Raw genomic sequence first — 23,356 nt, forward strand, 5'->3', positions numbered from 1 at the left:
CACAGCTTACTGGCTTACGCATTGCAAATGGATGCAAACAACTGGATTTTATCATCTAGCCCTGTTCCCATTCCAGATGAGATTAGCAAATTTGTGTTACTGTCTGGCTTGGACAAGTCTTTATTTGGTTATACACAGAACAGATTTGAGTTCCTGTGTACTGAGAGAATAGTGCAACAAGATTCATTGGTGGTGAACAAACAAGCTAAAATTTACTGTGCAAGGTTAGATCTGTGAAACAGTTTGCAATATGTTACAGCATGCTCTTGAATTCAGAATGTACATGAGGTAAATATGCATAATTGATTTTACTCAAACATCTTGAGTACATCAAATAGCAAACATGGTCAAGATGGTTTGCTAGCTTTGCTCAGCTGCCACTAACACTGATTTTTTCTGAGCTCTGCGATTTATCATTTACACAAAGCGAATGCTCCTATTGGGCTACCTTCTCCTCTGCTCTCAGCTGCTCTGACCAGCCAGTTGCTCCCAGGAGTGCTACTGAGCCCCGACTGTCTGGATAGCTCCCGATGCTTCTGAACCTTAACCCCAACCTTTGATGATCTACTTTGAACTACAACTGCTCGGAGTCTGCTACAGTGGCTCTTTCCAATTCAGATTCTCTTTCCCCTGTTCCCACCCATTTATCTCCTCCTTGTAGGATTTCTATTCATGCCCTTCCTGATTTCCAGTCTCTCTCTCATGCTCGCATGACCCTGCAGGTGCATCCCTTTCTGCAACTGTCAACTGTGGCCTGTTCTGCTCTGTGGATGTGTTGAAACTCCCAGGACATCTTGAGAATTGGAATTCTTAATCTCTTCTGGTAATTTAGCAGTTTTTAACATTTCAGAAGTCTGGACAAATGATCCAGACATCAGTTCAAATTCCAGGTTGGCAGATATGGAAATTAATCTTTTATTTATTAAATAAGCTCTAAAAATAAAACTGGTGTTGGTGACCATTGAAATTCCCAGTCGGAGTTTCAACATCCCATTACTATTTAATCTGTAATTCAAGTAAAAGACTATCAGCTCAAATTTTGAAGGATTATTGCTCCCATGAGTTGCCTTGATATTTTATTGAAGCTTGTTCACAGTAACATTCCTTCACATTTTAGAAATGGTAGTACTTTTCTGTGAAAATACTTCAAAAATTTAACCAATTTAATGGACATGTGATTTTAAATTTTGGTAGGCCTTAAATTAAATAAACATCAACTCTATTCTGGGTCATTTCTGGTTTGGTCAATTTTATCAGAAACTCTTGCATGCATTTACTTACAGGTGCTTGTACTTAAGGGTGTTTTGACTCTTTTGACCCTTGCTAAATACTGTTCAGGAGACACAGAAGTAACATTGTCTCTAATCTATTTTCTACAGGCTTAACAGAGCTTTGTAAAGGACACAGGGAAGATTTAATGAAAATGTTGTTGCATAACTGTTGAAACAACATTCATCTAATGTTGCATATTGTTGAAAATAGTGTAAAAAATCAGTTGCTTTTCTTGCATCATTCTCTGCAAATAAAGCTAACAATGCATTCTTTTCTTGTCAGTCCTGACTGATAGACAGGAGAGCGCACTTGTTGAAATTATGCTGTGCACAATTCGGCAAACAGTGGAGTGCCATCCTCCAGTTGGTAGAGGTTCAGGTAGAAAGGTATGACATTTATATTGTCTTATCTAAGATGCTTACTCATTTCATTTTTCAATGTAGTACAGTTGAAATACTTGTGCAGACTGCATAGTTTGTTTATTTAAGACTTCACATGGTTGGATATCGTTTTTATGTTTACTCTTTCCTGCCTCCACTCAATCCCTCCAGTGAATCTCAACTATCAGGCTACTTGTCAGACACCAGTACTGAGTGAAGAGAATTTTCTCGCATTTTTTACACTGAAAAGATTAAAGCTACTATCTTCTTTTCCTGCTGCAATCGAGCCTTCACACTTTCTGGCAACTACCTGACATTGCTTGCAATCTTAGTATCATATTTGATTCATGATGAACTTCCAACCACATGTTTGTGTCTATCAATAAGGTAGCTTATCTCTATTTCTGTAGCATTGCCTGACTCAATCCTTGCCTCATCATCTGCTGAAGTCACATCCATTCCCATTTTATCTCTCAACTTGACAATGCCAATGCACACAGGTCTGTCTTCCCATAGTCCACCCTCTGTAAAATTAAGATAATCTAAGACTGTGCTGCGCATATCCAAACTCTCTCTGATGTTCTGTTCACCTATCACCCTTGACTTCAGTAACCTACATTGACACCTGGTTAAGCAGCTCTTCAGTTTCAAAATTCCCACTCTTAATTTCAAATCTATTGTGTGATCTTGCATTTCTGTAAAGTACAATAAACACTATATCAATTAGTATAGTGTTTATTGTACTTTACAGAATGACTTCAGTAACCTACATTGACACCTGGTTAAGCAGCTCTTCAGTTTCAAAATTCCCACTCTTAATTTCAAATCTATTGTGTGATCTTGCATTTCCTTTTCTCCTCTAACCCTCCAAATCCTTTCCAATTCTGTCCTCTTTGCCTGTGTCTCTTTCCTTCTCACACACCCCACGTTTTTCTTTGACAATATCCTAATATTTCCTTATAGTTTGGTGTTGAGATATGAATGGTAATTTTCCTGTTAAGAGCCATAGTGCATCTTGGTTCTCTTAAAGGTTTCATATAAGTATTAGTTGTTTGTTCTTCAAACTTTAATGTAAATTACGCTTTGTCCTTTGTTTTATATGGATAAGGGAATATGTTAATCAATTAGTATAGTGTTTATTGTACTTTACAGAATATTTTGATTTTATTCTCCCTTGCTGAATGCTGTTTAGTATTTTGCACATTGATAATTTATCTGAATTCTGAAGTGATTTTGCACTGAACAAAGGTTTAACCAAGTGTGAAAACCTTAGATCCTGGAAAATGCTCAAACAGAAGTATTTCTGGAGTAAGGAATTTTTCTGTCCATGCATAATAGATATGTGACAAATAGTTGCAAAGAAGAGGGTTTCAGTCTGCGGTGAGAAATTAACAGAAATGCATTTTTGTTTCCAACCAATATTTATGGACCTTCTACCATTTTTTATACGTTTTTAAGGATTTGTAGCTTTGAGGAAAGACAGGGAAAGTAGAAGAGGGGTGCCGTTAAAGTAAGAATGTATATATTTGCACAATTGATGGTCTGCATTTTGCAATGACAGGTATTGACGGCAAAAGAGAAAAAAACACAGTTGGATGATCGGACCAGAATTACAGAACAGTTTTCAGCTGTCCTTCCACAGCTCTTAGCAAAGGTACTTTTAATTTTAATGTGTTTCATAGTCTTTATTGCGGTAGAATATCTCTGGAAATAAGCATGTTTTCTTGTAATGCAGTATACAAGAGCCACATGTAGTCCAGATTTAATACCCTTGTAATGACCCCTGTCTACTTGACAAATGCGAAGATTTTTTTCACTGTAGCAGAGCCAATCAAAATTTCACAAAGTGCATTGCAAATTGGTGTTTTTCTTTTTCAACTATTGTTCTCTTCAACACACCACACTTGCTATAGAAGACCAAGAAAAATAGATCATGTTTATCTTTAAAATGACCATCTAGCCACTGGATGAATGAAGATTTTGAGGTCCAAGCCCAGAAATGATTAAAAGCTGTTGGATGGAAATAGTAAGAAAATTGATGCTAACAGATGTTTTTCTGTATGTCGAAAGTGATGTTTGTGATATTATAGCTGTTCAATTTGTGGTTTGATCTATTTTGGAGTACTGCATTGAGTTCTTGGCCCTGTATCACAGGCAGACAATGGTAACCTTGAACGTAGTGCAACAAAGATTCACCAGGATTCTGCTCGATTTGAAAAGATTGGAATATAGTGGCATAATACATAATTCCTTAGGTGTACAAGATTAAGGGATTATCTATTTGAGGTTTGAAATGATAAAAGGATTTGCGAGAGCAGTTAGGGAGAAACTTCCTCTTATGCGAGAGTACAGAACAAGGGGGCATAATCTTCAAATAGTCAGTTCAAAATTTCTCAACTGAGATTGATCAACTTTGCTGAGGCCAAAATTACAGAGGGTTATAGTATCATGGTGAGTACTTGGTCATGATCAATCATGAAATTGGCAGAATAGGTTTGAGATGCTGAATGACCTACAACCATACCAATAAAAAGGGCAGGAAAATTGAATTCAAGTTAATGGTTGTAGTTTTTACCATTGGCCAGATGGCTGAACGATTGCCTTCTATCTCTAATTTTTGTGTTGTTTGTAAACTGACAGACAAAGTTGACTCTCAGATTTATCAATTCACAAATTTTCAAACAAGAATGGCAGAATGAAATGGACCCAAAAGCTTAAAAGTATTAAACGAAATTCCTGAGATGGCAGCACTGACTTATGAAGAGAAACTGGGTCAGCTAGGTCTGTATTCACTGAAATTCTGAAGAACGAACAGGGACCTCATTAAAAAAAATTGAACAGGACTGGATAGGGTAAATGCAGGAAGGATGTTCCCAATGACTGGGGATGACAGTTTGAAGATACAGATAGGTTATTTAGAACTGAGATGAGAAATGTCTTTATCCATAGGGTGGTGAGTCTGTAAAGTTCTCTCTCTCAAAGCTGTAGATGCCCAAAACAGAATGTTTTCAAGACTGAGTTAAACATAGTTCTTAGGGCTAAATGGATCAAAGGATATGGAAAGAAAGTGAGTTGGATAATCAATCATGATCATACTGAATGGTAGGGTAGGCTCGAAGGGCTGAATGGCCTACTCCTTCCATTTTCTATGTTTCTATTAGTCTAAGTAGTTTTTCTGTGCTGTGTACTATGCTGCTGCTAAAAGTATAGAAGTGAAAAGCTAGACCCTTCTATCTATTGGCTTTCGACATGGTAAGAAATGCACATGAATATTGGGGTGATTGATCCTTCAGTTTTTTTTCCAGTGGAGAAATGTCTTTGGTTTGCCTTCTGCATTTTTTGCAGTTGATTTACGGCATAATAAAAAAATTAGTGAATTGATTTCATTTTTTGAATGCTATTTGCATTTCGAGGCTCAGGTTGTGGCCTTTTTTCATTTATATAGCATATTAATCTAAATCTTGTACTTCTGTCCTCAAGCCATTCTTCACAAAAAACAGAATCACTGTTTCTTATACAGTCACCAGCAATATTGTTCATAGTGTTCTCTGGTCCAAACAATTCCTTCTGAAGAGAGGAAATTCTGAGTACTGAGTAAATTGTACGAAAAGAAGGAAATAAAGAACTTGCATTTATGCAGAGTGTTTCACAATCTCAAAATACCCCAAAATGCTTCATGGGCAATCAATTACTTTTGCAATGTAGTCATTATTGTAATTTAGAGAATTACAGCAAGGTCCCATAATACAATTCGTAATGACGGTTGAAGGATAAATGTTGGGTAGTGTACAGGATAACTCCCCACCCTGTGTTTGAATAGTGCAGTAGGATTTCTGTCGAGAGCAGGAAGGTGGGAATTAGATTTCTTGATTTATAAGGTAACATCTTGGACGGACAGTATTTCCTTGGTGTTGTACTGAGTTATCAGTTAAGATTGTGTACTCAAGTCTTAAAAGAGAATTCACATCCTTCTGTCTCAAGGTGAGAATGCTGTCGTTGAACCAACACTTGACATCCTGAGTAAAGGATCAAAAACACTCTTTAGTGCTGTAATGCTTTATATTCAACTTTGTTGAACATTAGTTGAATTATTTATTTAGATATGAATATTTATTGTTTACTGTGTTCAATCTCCCCCCTTCCCCATTTTCAATACAGTATGCAGTTGACGCAGAGAAAGTGACGAATCTTTTACAGTTACCACTGTTTTTTGATTTGGAGATCTATACAACTGGTCGACTAGAAAAGGTGAAAGAACAGTTATTTTATATACTAGTGTTCTTGTATCACTGTTTAGATTTTGTAAAGTCCAACTTGAACTTAATTTCATAAAGTTTAATATAAAACTTAGGAATTAATTGTATATTCTATACTGTCTTTTGAAAGAGAACAGTTGAATTTTGTAGCCTCACGGAAATAGGCATTTTAATACTACAACAATGATGGGGTAATCAAAAATCACCGAGTTATGAATCTGAAATACAACTTGAAGTGCTGGAAATACAGACTACCGTATATGCTAGTGTAAAAGCTGACCCTATGACTTTTGGTCTCAAAAAAATTCCTCTATACTTTGCATAAAGGTCAACCATAAGTTCTCAAAGCAGCTTTGTTATTAATTATTTGTGATTATTATAGTTCATTAATTTCAAGGCATGGGTATGAACCTTTAGATTTTCCGTCTTGCAAATTCTTAACCAATTAATGAGACTAATTGTGTGCCACATCAGGGGAAAGGTTGTGTTATTTCCTGCATAACTATCCGACTTTACACCCTCAGAATTGAAGAAAGATGGTATTTCAGAGTTAAAGGCTAGTGCCAGCTGGTGCACAAGATTCATGAAAAGGTATGATGTAGCACTCCATCAGAAAATGAGAATTTCACAATTTCTGCATCTGAGGTTTATGATCAAATCATCAATGCTTACTGACTTGCCAATTAACATCGAGAAGATTCCGTATAAATTGGACTCCTGCGTGGAAAATTCTTAAGAATAAGGCTGATGAACTGTGATATGCCGGATAACAAGCCTGTTACTTATATTGAAAGTCTGCATTGTAAGGGCCAGGAGAAAACATGGTTCACAGTGATTCCATCTTGCATCTCACATGGAACGAAATTAAAACCTATGGTGGTATTCAAGTGCATGTTCTTTTTGAAGATAAATTTTAGAAAGGCCTGTCGTTGAAAAAGGAGTAGGAGAAAAGAGGAGTGGGGGGGGTGTCAGCAAAGTGTGGAATTTGAGATTGGAAGGACAACACAAAAGAAAATATTTCCTCATCTGCAAGATGTTTATATCCATCGTGTCAGCAGTGTAGTTCGTGATGTGAGATCAAACCAGTCCTGGTGGTTATTGCTGACAATGTACATCCCTTGGAGTTTTCAAAATTAAATAAACCCCTCAAAAAAGAAGTATCTGATGTCAACCAGTGGGATGCTGAAAATCGAAAAACATGTTCACTAAAGACAAGTATGAGTACTATCATAAGAACTACTGCTAATGGGTCATATACAGGTGGAAATAATTCTATTGCAATGTTTTTTTTAAGAATTGCAAGATTGAAAGTGCTTGACCATACCAAGGACAATTACTAATAATGAAGATGATGTTAAATTTTGTGACATGACTGATCATGGTGAGGAAGACTAGGACCAGATTTCACTGAAGTGTTACAGTTATATAGCATATATGTATATTGTGTCTCATGTTATAAAATAAAGAAATGATCATGTTAATATAAATTCTTTTGTTTATTTGTACTTTATTCCATTGCAGCAGTCTTTTCTGGACCTAAATGAAACACATTAGTCCCTGAGACACATTAACTGTATGGAAATAACTTTTACACAAGTGTATATGGTAGTTCAACAGCGCTTACAAAGCAAAAAGATAGGCTCATGTTTTGTTGCAGGCCTGTTAATTCTTGAACTAAGATTAAGAAGTTACACTTTTAATGTGTGTTTTTTGTTGATAGAATTGTTGTATATTTCCAAAATTTTATGTTTCCTTATTTAATTACAGCATTAATATTTTTTGTCAGTATTAAGTCCTTTCTATGCATAATGATAGTATTAATAAAATAGTTTCAATCTTTGTCCTTAGCTTACGACTTCATACCATCCCAATTAATTTGCTCTCCCATGGGAAGAAACACAAGTTTATTGGAATAAGTTTAAAATAAAATCAAAGTCTCATACATTCAGCATAGATACTCTTTCACTGTTATTAAATGGTAATTTCTGCCAATTTGTCTGAAGCAAAACTTCAGTTTTAGTCATCATGCTAATATAAATTGTTTTATCACTTTTGTTCAAGCACTTGGACGCATTGTTGAGGCAACTGAAAAATATTGTAGAAAAGCATGTGGACACTGATGTCTTAGAAGCTTGTTCGAAGACTTACCATGCCCTCTGCAATGATGAATACACAATATTCAACAGAGTGGATATCTCAAGAAGCCAGCTAATTGATGAATTGGTAGATAAGTTCAGTCATATGCTTGAAGACTTCTTACAAGAGGTTTGTATCTGAAAGATTATTCAGAAATACATTTGGTTCTGTGGTTCCTTAACTTGTCAGTTAATAAAATGGTTTAATACAGTCGTTGTTTTGCTAGTTAAGTAAGTTTACAGTCAAATGTAATAGAAATTGTTTTTAGTACACTTTATTATTAAAGTTGAGTCAATTGGCGTGTAAAATTTATCGCACATAATTGCAGAATTGAAGCTTATTTTGTTTATTCGGATTGAGTTAATTTTGAAAATGGAAATTTAGTTTCAGAGTATAGCAATGTAAATTCTTTGAAACCTTCAAAATTAATTTCAATTTATTTTAAATTAACTTTTGAAGTGATTTCAGTAATCGTTTCTGTAACATTAAAGATGAGATTTTTTTACTATAGTCTTAAATACAACTTTGCAGGAATACATTTTACTTCTAAATTTTAAGCATATTCAATTACATTTCCATGAATGGGAAAATCATTTATTCTGTGTTTAACTTCCTGTTGTCCTTAACATCCTTCCAAAATTTCAGACCAAAATAGTCTAATATAAATTATTACTAATTTGTGTATTCTTATTCAATAATTAAATTGTTATTGAAAGAATGCCTTCTGCATTTATGAAGGGAGACACACAATACTTTACATTATTATCCTTTACAGATTAATTGAAAGACTAACCATAAAATGAGGAGTTTAAAAATGTGTTGCTGGAAAAGCACAGCAGGTCAGGCAGCATCAAAGAAACAGGACAATCGACGTTTCGGGCATAAGCCCTTCTTCAGAAATCATTCCTGAAGAAGGCCTTATGCCCGAAACGTCGATTCTCCTGTTCCTTTGATGCTGCCTGACCTGCGCTTTTCCAGCAACACCTTTTTAAGCTCTGATCTCCAGCATCTGCAGTCCTCACTTTCCGATAAAATGAGGAGTGATTGCTTACTTCTGAGAATTTGCAATTACAAAATAAAATAAATTACTTAAGCAGATAATTTTACATTACAAAACTTGAAAAATGAATAAACCAAAACCAGCTGGAAAAACAGTGGTATATTCATGGTGCATACTGCCACTATGTGTAAATCAGTCAGCAAGTTCAGGAAAAAGAGAGACTCTGCAAATTATGGATTTACATACCTTGCTGATTCAGATGCATCTTGCTGTTGTTCATCTTGCAAAAACTGTGGTTCACAGTCAACCTTCTGGAAATTTTGTAACTTTTTAAGTTTGTATTTTCATTTCCCATTAAATTTGCAGCAGAAAGTTTAAGGTTTGAAATTAATAAAATAATTACTCATTTAACAATGTGTAATTGTTAATGGAATGCCCAATCTACAGCTTCAGCCCAAAAACTGAACAGTATAAAGTATGTTGTGCATTCTTCTGAGAGGTTTTTAATTATTATATGCTTAGTTCTTTCATTCTGATCACTCAAAACACATCCTTCTTCATCCACTCTTTCTTTTGTTCCTATTTTTGCAATGGCTTAACTTAGCAAAATCATTCACTCTAATTCACCTTGTTTTCCAAATTCTATATTTCGTATCCTTTAAGTCTCACAAAGAGGGAAACTATTGGCCCCGTCAGCCACTGAAGATCCAGTTGTCCCATTGTGCTCACGTTTTCCTCGACCTGTAAAGGGTAGAATGCTAATGAGCTGAAGGATACAGAGAAAAGTAGTCCATTGGCACATGCCTGTAAATGCTATATTCCAGCAAAAATTTGGCCATAATGCTTTGCCGTGTATTTTGAAATTTCTTCAGTTTTTAGTAGTTCACAGCCATCTCTAGCATATGTTATGAAATACTTCTGAGCTGTTGATCATCTAATATTTGTTGCACTTCATGATATATTCAAAGCAATCATTTAAGGAAAATATATTTGTTTTCATTCAGTCTAATGCTTGAGAAAGTTTCACATTCTTGAAAACTTTAAAGAGTTATTAGCAGCTTTCAGGATGAAGCTAGTAAGGTTACAGTGAAAGTTTCTGTACTTTTTTGTTAACGTTTGATAAATGTAATACTTAATTATCCTATCAACTTCTTGAAAAAATTTATTTATTTTCTCTACTTAATATTTTAAGAAACATAAACTTCAGAAATGTTTCAGCTACGTTAGCCATTTATGGAAAGAAAGCTTTGATTGTGGATGTCTTAGCCAGGTGCAATCCTTTAATGACCAAGTGGCAATAGGTGCAATTTTTAGCTGGCATTGTTTGGTGATCACATACCAACTGTGACAGTGATTCCACATTTCGGTAGAGTTTAGTGTTTATGACTGGGAGTATTCAGTTGTTTTCTATATGTATTTACAAATGATCTTTTATGTTTAAAACCAACTAACACTGAGGAAACTCTGCCAAGTGGTAATGTGTTCCCCCCAATATGATATGTTAACTAACCTTTGCAGAAACACTCAGTAAAATTTGAATTTTAGCATAGTATGATTTTTCTTCTAACTTTACACAATAACACTGAATCTTCAATGTACCTTGCAATGCACATCCATATTTTGAGTACTAGGAGAACAAAAATATTCTTGGTGGAGGTGTTGCTGTGCCAATATTTCTGTGTAAGATTAACATATAAAAACACAATTTTGAGTGAATCGGTAAGTTTTTTTTTAAACTAGGTTATCTATTAATACAATAAATCTATATATTTACTCATGCTAGTATGTTGGTAAGGGAGTTGAGAATACCTAAAACAATTTGCTCTTACTTGGGACACGTATAACTAATTTTGATACTGGAACAGGATGAAGAACTTGATGAGGATGATGCTTACCAGGTCCTGAGCACATTGAAAAGGATCACTGCTTTCCACAAGTAAGGAAAGTTCATCAGTGTGTATGTTTCTGTGTGTGCCATTGAGGATTTACATATTTTCTTATGATTAGACCGGGAAATGCACCTTGTTTAAGGTTAGGAACATGATATAATGTCAAAACAGAATGTTGGTGTGTTTACAAAGAAGTTAAGATTAGATTAGATACCCTACAGTGTGGAAACAGGCCATTCAGCTCAACAAGTCCACACCAACCTTCTGAAGAGTAACCCACCCAGACCTATTCCCCTACCCTACCCCTGACTAATGCAACTAACACAATGGGCAATTTAGCACAGCCAATTCACCTGTCCTGCACATCTTTGGACTGTGGGAGGAAACCTGAGCATCTGGAGGAAACCCACGCAGACACGGGGAGAATGTGCAAACTCCACACAGACAGTCGCCTGAGGCGGAATCAACCCAGGTCCCTGGTGCTCTGAGGCAGCAGTGCTAACCACTGAGCCACCATGCCACCAAAGACTGTCATCTTTATTTCTGAGCTCAACCCATATGGCCTCATTTAATGTTTCACTCAGTACATCATTCCTCCTTGGAGCTGTGATTGAATCTTTAATCAATAATGCTATGCCCCTCCCTTCTGTCCACTACTTTATCCTGCCTGAAAATGTAATATCCAGACATGTTAAACTGCCATCTTGCCTCTCTTTAAGCCAGGTTTTCATTATAGTGATGATATTTCAGACCTGGATTTATCTAGGGAATGCCACCTGACGCATTTCAGTAAGCCTGCCATGGTGTTACCCATCAACGTGCCACCAAAGATTTAATTTACTCCTTGAGTCTTACCTGTGATTTAGATTTCCTCTATCAGGGCTGCTTTTGTCTTCAGCCAGGTGGGTGGTGCTGTACATGGTCAGACCAGCCTCACTGAACTGATTTCCTTCAGTGTTTCTTGTGTTGAGGCTGTCTGTGAAGTGTCAGATGTGTTCCAGGGCTGAGAGACTACCCTTAGTTTGAAGTCTCATGTCCTCTTGCTTATAACTTGAAAAAGATATAAATTGGTTTCTCAATGTTTAAACAAACAAAAGTAAGTAATAACACTTCAATCATAGTATTTCAAATTTTTTGCAGTAACAGAACTAAGCAAGCTGTTTGTTGTAGTTGAGAGTGTGGTGCTGGAAAAGCACATCAGGTCAGGCAGTATCTGAGGAGTAGGAGAATCAACGTTTCAGCATAAGCCCTTTATCAGGAATGAGCAGTCCTCACTTTCTCCAAGCTGTTTGGTATAATGTGTCTATTAATAAATAGTGTTTCGAAGAAAAATAATTCTTCCCTTGATATATTGTGGAACATGGATACTCCTTCAGTACAATGAGAGATGGGTTAGATTCTTATCCACAATATCCAACTGCAGATCTGTTAATGAAACAATAGAGATCATTTTAATCTGATACACTGGGTAAGGCCAATCTTATTCCTGCCTCAACAACCGCACTTTGGATCAAGTCAATTTCACGCCGAGGGGTTAGGTTAAAATTACTCCACAATATTTGAAAACTAATTTCCCTATACAACCTGAAATTTTGAGATTGAGCTAAAATAAGTTTCTGTGTCCATTAAATTCCAAGTATTTATTTGCCTTTAATTGAATGATCTATCAGTTGAATTGGAGATGTTGAGGAAGACATATGTTTAAAAGAGAGAGTGAACACATTATTTAAGTGCTTGTATTTGTTAGAAGGAACAGAATGTAAGTTAACTTGGCTGATTCAGCATTTTGTGTTTGGACTGCTTTTCATTTGTTGCTGGTGCAGTTCAGTATCTTTTTGGTTTGTTGAAACGTCTTTTTCCAGTAATGTAATAATTATAGAACCATTGCACATTTTAATACATGACCAGTCAATCGGACTTTATGAGCAGTTCATGATCTAATCATCAACTTATTTTTAAGAATACATCTGTGCTTTTTCTTAATATATAAAATGAATCTCAATTCAGTTATATTTGGGACCTGTATATTGTTTTGCTTTGCAGAGCATTTCTGAAGTTTGGTCCATTCTCCATAAAATTTCGAATAATACAATTTTGTGTTAAATTTTGTAATAAGATTTACAAAGACTTCTAAATTAAACGTTGTAATAATTAACCTATTATCTATAAATTATTATTAACGTTTGGCCAGCTTTCCTTTTTTTTGGTAATCTTTCTAAAGTTTAATCCAGGTATCAGAAAGTGTTTGCCTTTTCTCAAAGATTATGCTGCTCGAGCTAGAATCACTTTCTGAACTAATTGTAGACTGATTCAGATGAAGATTTGCAAAAATAAAACTGATTAATTGGCTGTGGATCTCGACCAAGGTTAAGACCAGGTGTTTTGGTTGTATACCTGGTGCTCCTCTGTTGCTTATGCATAAGAGAATGGTGCTTAGAATCCATTGGACACTGGTGTCCATACTTGTCATGAAGTTAGACACAGGTCTTTGGATATAATACTGCCTTTTTACAGCTCTTAGTATGCATGAAAATTGCAGTAGTAATTGATATGAAGGCATAGTCCTATGATCATAAACTTATTAGATCCATGTTGTAAGATCATCCTTATTCGTGGAATGTAGCCTCTGCATGTTAAACTCTCGTTGGTTCCTGTATATCTATTTTCTCCTGCCAGTCTCATTCATGTTTTCCAAGTGCTGTTTCTGTCTTTTTTCAACGATTCATAAAACGCAGCGTACTAAAGTCACTGGATCCAAACTGGAGGTCAAATCCCAAAGTCCAAAGGCTCTAATATAAAACATTGCAGGTGGTTTAAATAGTCAGCAGCTTGCATATCTGCAGTGCTACTAATTGGAAGATCTAAGTCAGTGTTTCCTCTCTGGGGAAGAGCATAATTAGAGATCATCAGTATGAGAGAGCCTCAATTTAATGAGTAAGGATACCAGAAGGAAGAGTTGAGAGAATTAGAAACTGATGGCACAGATATTAGTTGAAGGAAATAGTGTAAATGCTTTGATGCCGGAAGGAAGGAAAGAATAGAGAGCCACTATGATAGATTTTGGTGAGGAAAGGCCAGAGGAAGCTTATGTGGTCTGTAAATAATGGCATGGAGCGGGTGGACCAAATGGTCAGTTTCTGTGCCTTGTGGGGTTGAGAAAATCTAATGCATTTGCTGTTATAGACATCTTGGTGAGTTTTGGTTATAAACTTCAAACTTCATTTGTTTTTCCAGTGCCCACGACCTTACAAGATGGGACTTATTTGGCAGCAATTACAAACTGCTGAAGATTGGTATTGAAAATGGAGATATGCCAGAACAGGTAATAATTCAATTTTAAAACTCCAGCATTGACTTTGCCGAGCTTTCTTTTATGTTGTATTTTATTTTGTAAGTTATAGCATATATTTAGAAAGTATTATTTTGAAATATTGTATACTTGCTTTTTAGATTGTCATTCATGCACTACAGTGCACTCACTATGTAATCCTTTGGAACCTAGCCACCGTTTCTGAAGGCAGTTCAACAAAGGTATGTAAAAAGAGTGGAAATTAATTTGTCTCACATTTGGAAATACATTAAAACCTCATAGAAGATAGTACTATGCATTAAAATTGTTTAAGAATGACGATTTACCCTGAAATTTCAATAGATCAATAAGGAAACAATTGGTTAGATTGCCTAAGAGCAGTAGGAGAAGTTGGTTTGAACTCAGAACTGTTGGATTTCTCCCTGTTTAAATAGTGGTTTTATTCCTCATGGACAGTTGTTTCAAAGAATGTTCAGTTGCACCATCTGAAGATTTTGGAGGTACTGTATTCCCAAGCTGCAACTGACCATCTATTTGAATTAGTTATTTTCTGATCAAGCACAATCTGCGTAGACTTGAAGAAGGCATCAATAAAGTTGAAATGAAAACAAAATGCTGGAAGTGTAGGACGGCAGCATCTGTGAAGAATGAAACAATTAACATTTCAGACTGATGATATTTTACCAGAGCAAGATGAAAATTGGAGATAGTATCTCTTACTTTTATCCAATTCTTATGAAAGGTCATTAAACTGAAATGTAGCTGTCTCTTCACAGATTTCTGACTTGCTGAGTATTTAAAGCATTTTCTGTTTTCAGAGTTTCTGTTTTTGTCCCGATAAGGTTCACAGTTTAGGCAATGAGTCTCTCAGACCGTTGGTGAACTTAAAATTATTGACCAGATTTCCCATTCGGGGAATTTTTAGTAAATTGCCTCCTCTTCAGGCTTTGTAAGCTCCCATTTGAGTCTGATGGTATTCTTATTGTTTAGATGGAAATCACAGCGGGCACATCTGATGCACTCAAAAAGCCCTGGGATCTAGAATTGCCTGTATCCTTGCTTTAGGTTACACATTGTTACATTCTGCTTGTGTTCTGTTGGAGCAGTTACCCTGGAATTTCAGACTCGTTGTTTCAAAAATTGTTGACCACTTATTTTCATGTTAAGATTGAATTTCTGAAAATATTATGATATGTAACTGTTTAAAGAGCTTTAACTTTATTTAGGAGTAGTATCCACTTGTAGCCACTCACAAATTTAACAGATGTTTTAATTACAAAGAAGATTCAGATCTTTAAATTGTAGTGCAGAATTTAACAAAGAAACTTGTAATTATGGAGTCAATGCTTATCAAAGACCCAAACTATATAGAGTTGTGACCAGATCTCACGTGGAGCTCCTTGTTTTGTCCTAACCATAAAAGTACAAGCGAGCAATTCAAGGCTTGGAGGTGGGTAACATTACAATGTCACTTCGCAACATGACAGAAATGAATTACATAAAAAAAATACTTTGAGAGGTATCCAGTTGATAGTGGTTACCAAAGGTTAAGGAAAAGTTAAGTTGTGAAAATAAGCTTGTAAGAATAAGACCAAAAGACAACAGTTCATACTGGACAAATATAAGATTGAAATTGGCAAGTTCTTCTTGATATGTTGAACAATATGTAATATGTTGAGGGGTGATTATTGGATTCAGTGTTTTTTTTCTAAAACAATGTATGACGTGAAGAAGATTGTAACTTGGGACAGATCCAATGGCCTCTGAATTTTTTTCACTATAATTGTGTCCCCGAGGTGGCGTGCTTAACGTACTCCCTTTGGTAATATCAGTGCAGTATCTTTCCCTTGTCACTCCATTCTGTACATGAATGAAACACTTTTAATCTTGATGAAATGTTGGTTATGTTGTAAAATGCAGGCAGTACTACGATATGCTAAAGAATTGTCAGCATGCAGCTCGGAAGATATATTTGAAGCTTGCCACATTATTGTAGGTATTTCACCCATGTGGTGGTAAGGGTCTGGAATACACTGTTAGTTGAAACAGCAAACTTTACAATCTTTAAGAAGTATTTGGATGAACACTTGAAATGTCGTAACATTCAAGGCTATGACCAAATCGATCGGTCCTTGCCAGCGTAAATTAGAAGTTGGCTATAAGATAGGAGAAAGTGAGGTCTGCAGATGCTGGAGATCAGAGCTGAAAATGTGTTGCTGGAAAAGCGCAGCAGGTCAAGCAGCATCCAGGGAACAGGAGATTCGATGTTTTGGGCATAAGCCCTTCTTCAGGAATGAACAGAAGGTAGATATAAATGGTCATTTCTCAGATCGGAGATGTGTTGAAAGTGGTGTTCCCCAGGGTTTCGTGTTGGGACCCTTGCTTTTTCAGATTTATATAAATGTTTTGGAGATGAGTGTTGAGGGCAAAATCTCTAAACTTGCATATCTTATGAAGCTTGGGAGAATAGTGAAATGTGAGGATGATGCTGAGCGACTTTGGAGGCACATTGATAATTTAGCTAAATTGACAGGCACCTGGTAGATGAATTTCAATTCACAGAAATGTGAGATAATGCATTTTGACAGAAGAAACACGGAGAGACGATACAGACTCAATGGTACAAGTTTGAGGGGAGTACAGGAGCGGAAGGACCTTGGTGTGCAAGTGCATTGTTCTCTGAAGGTGGGCAGGCAAGTTGAAGCAGTTGTTCATAAGGCTTGTAGGATCCTCTGGTTTATAAATAGAGGCAGAGAGTATAGAAGCAAGGAAAAATGTAACACATCTATAAATCATTGGACAGACCAATAACCTGGAATATTGTGTTTAGTTCTGGGCTTCTTATTTAAGGAAGGATATCTTTTCCAGAATGTGCAAAAGAGATTTTCTAGAATGATACCAGGATTGAGTGATTTTCGATAAAAATAAAGATGAGAGAAATTGCCTTTTTTCTCCTTGGAGCAGAGAAGATCAAGAGATGTTCAAAAGTATTAACAGTTTTGAAGGGTAAAAGGGGGATATTCTGTTTTCACTAGTTAGTATGTCAGTAGCTAGGGTTCACAATTTCAAGGTGGTCAGCAAGAGAGTGAGATGAAAGATCTTTACTCAGAGTTGTTACGATTTGGAATGTGCTGCCTGGGATAGTGGTAGTGGTAAGTTTCAGAAGCGAGCTGGATATATATTTGAAGGTGATGAATTTAGTGGAAAATAGGGCTGAGGAATGGGACTAGCTGGGTAGCTGTTTCAGGAGACACAAAGTCGAATGGCATTCTGTACTTAAAAATTCTATGAAAATTCAATTTATCTTAATTACTTGCTGCACTGCATGTAATCTTCATGTGTTTCATACAAAAGAATGTGTAGATCACACTTTGTTGCACTATTTTGACATTTATCTCCATTTAAATAAAAGTCTGCATTTTCATTTCTTAGTACGAAAGTGCAAGACTTCATATTTTGCTGCATTAAACTCCATTTACATTAAACTCTCAACCTATCTGTTTCTTTATTTCTTTTTTAGAATTTACCCTCCCACCTACTTGTGCATCATCAGCTAGTTTAGTACATTACCCTATGCCCCCACCTCCAAGTCATTAACATCGATGATAAATAATAATTTTTGAGGCCCCATAATACAAAGTGAGTGTTTTCATCTGTGGAGAATGATATGGAAGCTAGATAAGTTCGAGAAGTAAATGACGATATCTTAAGTGTGCATAATACAGAGGCAGAGGTGCTGGATGTCTTAAAACACATGATCTGGGACTTCAGTAAGGCATTCAATATGATTCCGCATGGTTCGATTGTTTAGCAAGGTTAGATCCCATGGAATACATGGCGAACTAGCCATTTAGATACAAAATTGGTTCAAAAGTAGGAGTCATGGAGGGTTGCTTTTCAGACTGGAGGCCTGTGACCAGCAGTGTGCCGCAAGGATTGGTATTGGATCTACTGCTTTTTGTCATTTATATAAATGATTAGAATGTGAATATTGGAGGTATGGATAGCAATTTTCCAGGTGACACCAAAATTGGTGGTGCAGTAGACAGCGAAGAAGGTTACCTCAGGGTACAATAGGATGAACCAAGCAGTGGTAGATGGAGTTTAACCTAGATAAATGTGAGGTGCTACATTTTGGTAGGGCAAATCATGGCAAGACTTCTACACTTAATGGTAAAGTCCTGGGAGTGTTGCCATATAAAGAGACTTGAAGTGTAGGGTTGTGGTTCCTTCAAAGTGGAGTCACAAGTAGATGGTAGTGAAGAAGGCATTTGGTATGCTTGCCTTAATTGGTCATCACATTGAGCATAGGAATTAGGAACTCATGTGCAACTGTATAGGACATTGGTTGGTCCACTTTTGGAATACTGTGTTTAGTTCTGGTCTCCTGCTACAGGAAAGATGTTGTTAAACTTGAAAGAATTCAGAAAAGATTCACAAGAATGTTGCCAAGGTTGGAGGGTTTGAGCTTCAGGGAGAGGCTGAATAGACTGGGGCTAATTTCCCTGGACCATCAGAGGCTGAGTGGTGACCTTAGAGAGATTGATGAAATCAGGAGGGGCCTTGATCGGATGAATAGTTAAGGCCTTTTCTCCAGGGTAGGGGAGTCCAAACCTAAAGGGCATAGGTTTAAGATGAGAGGAGAAAGACTTGAAAGGGACCTAAGGAGTGACTTTTTCACGCAGAGTGGTACATGTATGGAATTAACTGCTCGAAGAAGTGATAGAGGCTGGTATAATTCCAACATTTAGAAAGTATCTGGATGAGTATATCATCCAGATAGGAAGTGTTTAGAGGGATATGGGCTAAATGCTGGCAAATGGGACTAGATTAATTTAGGATAGCTGGTTGGCATGGACTAATTGGACTGAAGGGTCTGTTTTCATGCTGTACATCTCTGCGAATCTGAGTTTCTAACTGATCCTTGTGGCACTCCATGTTACATCTTTCCAACTCTGTTCTCTATATGTAAATCAATCCACAATCTATACCAATACATTATCCCCACTATCAGGAGCTCTTGTGCAGTAACCTTTTATGTGGCATCTGTTGAATGCCTTTGGAAGTCCAAGCAGACTACATCTGCCGGTTTCCCTTTGTCTCCTTTGTTTATTACATCCTCAAAATAAGCTCGAGTAAATTTGTCAAAGATGATTTCCTTTTCATAAAACCATGTTGAGTCTCATTGTGTTGAGATTTTCTAAATGTCCTGCTGTTTCTTCCTTAACAATGGACCGTTGCATTTTCCCAATGACAGATGTTAGGCTAACTGGCCTATGGTTTCCTGCTTTTTTTGTGTCTCTCTTTGTCTCTGTCTCCCTGTCTCTGTCCCCGTCCCTCTCTGTCTCCTCCCTCTGTCTGTCCCCGTCCCTCCCTCTGTCTGTCCCCGTCCCTCCCTCTGTCTGTCCCCGTCCCTCCCTCTGTCCCTCTTGGATTAAAATATCTGCCATTTCCTCGTTCACCATTATCAATTCCCCATGCATATCCTCCAAGGATCCCACTCTGACTTTCACTATTCTTTATATATATATATTTCACTATTCTTTATATATATCCATTAAAACTGGTGTTGTTTGTTTTTATTACTTACCAGTTTCTTTGTTTAGTCATCCACAGCTGGTTTCTTTAAAAAACACTTAATCCTCATGCCTGTCACTGGTTTTTCACCACTTTGTTTGCCTTAGTTTTTGAATGGATACTCTGCTTGACTGTCTTTGTTAACACAGGTGATTTGTGTTTCTCATCGAGTCCTTCTTTGTGACCAGACTACATTTTTGCTGAATGTTTTGAAGCATGTGCTTAAACTTCTGTCACTGCTCTTCTACTGATTTTCATCTGCTTTTCCAGCACAGTTCTTCATTCCTCTTCTACATTCTCTCATTTAACTTGACAACATTGGCTTGTGATCTGTGCTTTGTCCCTCAAACTGAATTTAATATTCCACCATGTTGCGATTGCTACTCTCTCAAAAGGGTACTTAATTCCAAGATCTCTTATTAATTCTACCTCATCGCTCATTAATAGATCTAAAATATTTTGTTCTCTGGTAGATTGTGCAACGTCTTGTTTTAAGAAACAATCCCTTGTGCACTCTTGCCTTCCGCGTTACCTTTTACCCTTTTGATTTGTCCAATTAATACGCAGATTAACATCCCCATGAAAATTGTGTTGCCATTCATGCATGTCTCCATTTTTTAATTTATACTTTGTCTTACAATGTGGTAACTCTTTGGCCTATAGATTTACTCCACCTGTAACTTTCCATTGTTATTCCTTATTTTCATCCTACTGATTCCACATCGCAGTCTATTGAACCTATATCACTATCTACCTCTGCATTGACTGATCATTTATCAACAACATGACTCTACTTCCTTTTCCATTTTGCATATTTTTCCAGGAAGTGAATCCTTTGAATGTTGAGTTCCCTGCCCTGGTCACATAGCAACAACATTTCTGTAATAACTATCAAATTATTTTCATTTTGTTCATTTGTGCTATCAACCTTTCTGTCTTGTTACAAATTATGGAATACCATTCAACTTAGTATTCCAACCAGTTGGAACCTTCAGTTCTGGTTGCTTCATATGGTTTCATCTCTCACTCCCTCTCTGAAAATTCATTGTATGTAATGTTATTTTTGACGTTGTTTATTTGCTCTTAATTGTGCAAATTTAAAAGACGGTTTGAATTGCAATAATTGTAACAACTTAAATTAATATAATGAATGAAAATCTGAAGTTTTGCATAACATTATGCTGGGGCCCTTGCCATTTGTAGTACATATAAATGATTCAAACTTAAATGTGGGAGGTATGATAGAGACTTTCTTCGATGACACAAAAATGGATAGAATAGTAAATAGTGAAGGTAGCTGTAAGCAGTAGAAGGATGCAAAGAAGATGGGACAAGTAGGCAGAAGAGTGGCAAATGGGGAAAGGCGATGCCTACTGTTATCTCTGGACGATTAATCAGGAGCTGTTCTGTGGACTTGGTTTTGACTCCTTCCATGGCAGATGTTGAAATGTGAATTCAGTAAAGACCTGGAATTAAGAGTCTAATGATAATGTCCTTCCCTGATTTGACCGACATGTGACTCCAGAGCCACAGCAATGTAGTTGACTCTTAAGTAATTACATATGTTTCTACAGCATATTCTTATCATTTAAAGATATTGATAGATGTACATTTTTCTTTCAGGACCAACTAATAATGTTACGAAAACAAATGCGAGCTTTCTGTCAGATCTGCCAGCACTACCTGACTAATGTTAACACAGCTGTTAAAGAACAGGTAACTGGGAAAAGTGTTCAAGCAGCTATATGTTTTTATTTATCTCATTATCCAATTGCAAATATTGAGGTGACACAATGCGGTGACACTTAGGCAATAGATCAAATGAAAGAAGATGCTGCCCTCCATCAAATGTACCCTCCCAGTTTACTTTTCGTGTTATAACTTCGGTCATTTCAGAGAAAGCTGCATTTTCATTTGCCTTTTATGGACAGCTTAAGACATTTCAGAAAAAGTTTGCAACTTCCCATGATTTTACTCCTTAGTATCACTGAAGTAGCACTTAATTTGTTTGTTCAATAATTTTCTGTTAATTTTTCTTGTAGTGGTAACTGTGTTGAGCTATACATAACCAGTGTAGTGCAGGGAATTCCTATTGTGGACAATGGAAAATGAATTGCTTTTTATTCATTGAGTCATGCTACATGGTGCGTTGTCCATTCTTTTTATTCCAATTTGCATCATGACGTTCGTGCCACGGCTTTACAGCTCTACGCTGACCCAAGTCTCAGCTTGTTATCTTGTTTGTGAAATCAAAAAGCATTTGTAGAGCGGGATTACACAGAGAATTCTGGCTAGGAGAAAGAGATCAAGAGGAAGGAAAATGAAACAAGTGCATAAAAGAATGAACAGTGAAGCAAGAGAGAACTTAGTGAGGATCTGATATTGGGGATCAGATATGTTAAAAGCATCTTGTGTCGTGTGTGCTTTTGCAATGTCAGTATTTTGGATCAGACTTTGCCAAGCATACACTTCTGATTTGAACAAAGGGTGTCAGAAGTATGCTTCTTCATATGTTTACACTTGTATATGCAAAGTTAAGTCACCCCCTGAAGAAAAAAAAAATCTATTTAGAAGCTAATAAGGTCAATCCCCACTAGGCATGTTTGGGAAGATGGGATTGGGATGTCATAGCAATTACAGACACCTGGCTCAGGGATGGACAGGACTGGCAATTTAATATTCCAGGGTATAGATGCTAGAGGAAGGAATGAAAAGGGGGCAAGAGGGGAGGGGGAGCGGGAGCGATGTTTTTGATTAGAAATAACATTATGGCTGTATTTAGGGAGGATATACATGGGAATATGTCGAGGGAAGTTATTTGTGTGGAACTGAGAAATAAGAAAGGGATGATCACTTTATTGGGATTGTATTATGGACTCCCCAATAGTCAGTGGGAAATTGAGAAACAAATTTATAAGGAGATCTCAGTTATCTGATTATGGTAGGGGATATTAACTTTCCAAACATAGATGGGGACTGCCATAGTGTTATGGATTTAGATGGCGAAGAATTTGTTAAGCATGTACAAGAAAATTTTCTGTTTCAGTAAGTGAATGTACCTACTAGCAAAAGTGCAAAACCTGACCACCTTTTGGGAAGTAAGGCAGGGCAGGTGACTGAGGTGCCTATAGGGGAGCAATTTGGCTCTAGCGCCCATAATTCTATTAGTTTTAAAATAGGAATGGAAACTGACAGAGCTGATCTAAAAGTTAAAAGTTCTAAATTGGAGGATGGCCAATTTTGACACTATTGGGCAAGAACTTTCAAAAGCTGATGGGGGGAGGGGGAGGTCAGATGTTTTCAGGAAAAGGGATGCTGGAAAATAGGAAGCCTTCAAAAATGAGAGAATGCAGGTCCAGAGACACTATGTTCCTATAGGGTGAAGGGCAAGGCTGATAGGTATAGGGAATGCTGGATGACTAGAGAAATTGAGGTTTTGGTCAAAATAAATATGAAAGCATATTTCAGGTATAGACAGCAGAGATAGAGTGAATCCCCAGAAGAGTATAAAGACAGTCGGAGTACACTTAAGAGGG

General features: G+C 36.7%; 1 protein-coding gene across 6 annotated transcripts in view; it reads left to right on the top strand.

The window, feature by feature from the left end:
- Positions 1-23,356, top strand: part of stag2b (stromal antigen 2b) — a 159,768-nt gene that overhangs the window by 108,100 nt on the left and 28,312 nt on the right. For all 6 annotated transcript variants that reach the window (XM_043704888.1, XM_043704889.1, XM_043704885.1 and 3 more), the window contains 8 exons: positions 1,555-1,658; positions 3,214-3,306; positions 5,811-5,900; positions 7,970-8,173; positions 10,910-10,980; positions 14,168-14,255; positions 14,384-14,464; positions 21,444-21,536. In XM_043704888.1, the coding sequence (XP_043560823.1) occupies positions 1,555-1,658; positions 3,214-3,306; positions 5,811-5,900; positions 7,970-8,173; positions 10,910-10,980; positions 14,168-14,255; positions 14,384-14,464; positions 21,444-21,536 (824 nt within the window). The remainder of the gene's footprint in view (positions 1-1,554; positions 1,659-3,213; positions 3,307-5,810; positions 5,901-7,969; positions 8,174-10,909; positions 10,981-14,167; positions 14,256-14,383; positions 14,465-21,443; positions 21,537-23,356) is intronic.

The sequence above is a fragment of the Chiloscyllium plagiosum genome, chromosome 15 (assembly GCF_004010195.1).
Source record: "Chiloscyllium plagiosum isolate BGI_BamShark_2017 chromosome 15, ASM401019v2, whole genome shotgun sequence".
Lineage (NCBI taxonomy): Eukaryota > Metazoa > Chordata > Chondrichthyes > Orectolobiformes > Hemiscylliidae > Chiloscyllium > Chiloscyllium plagiosum.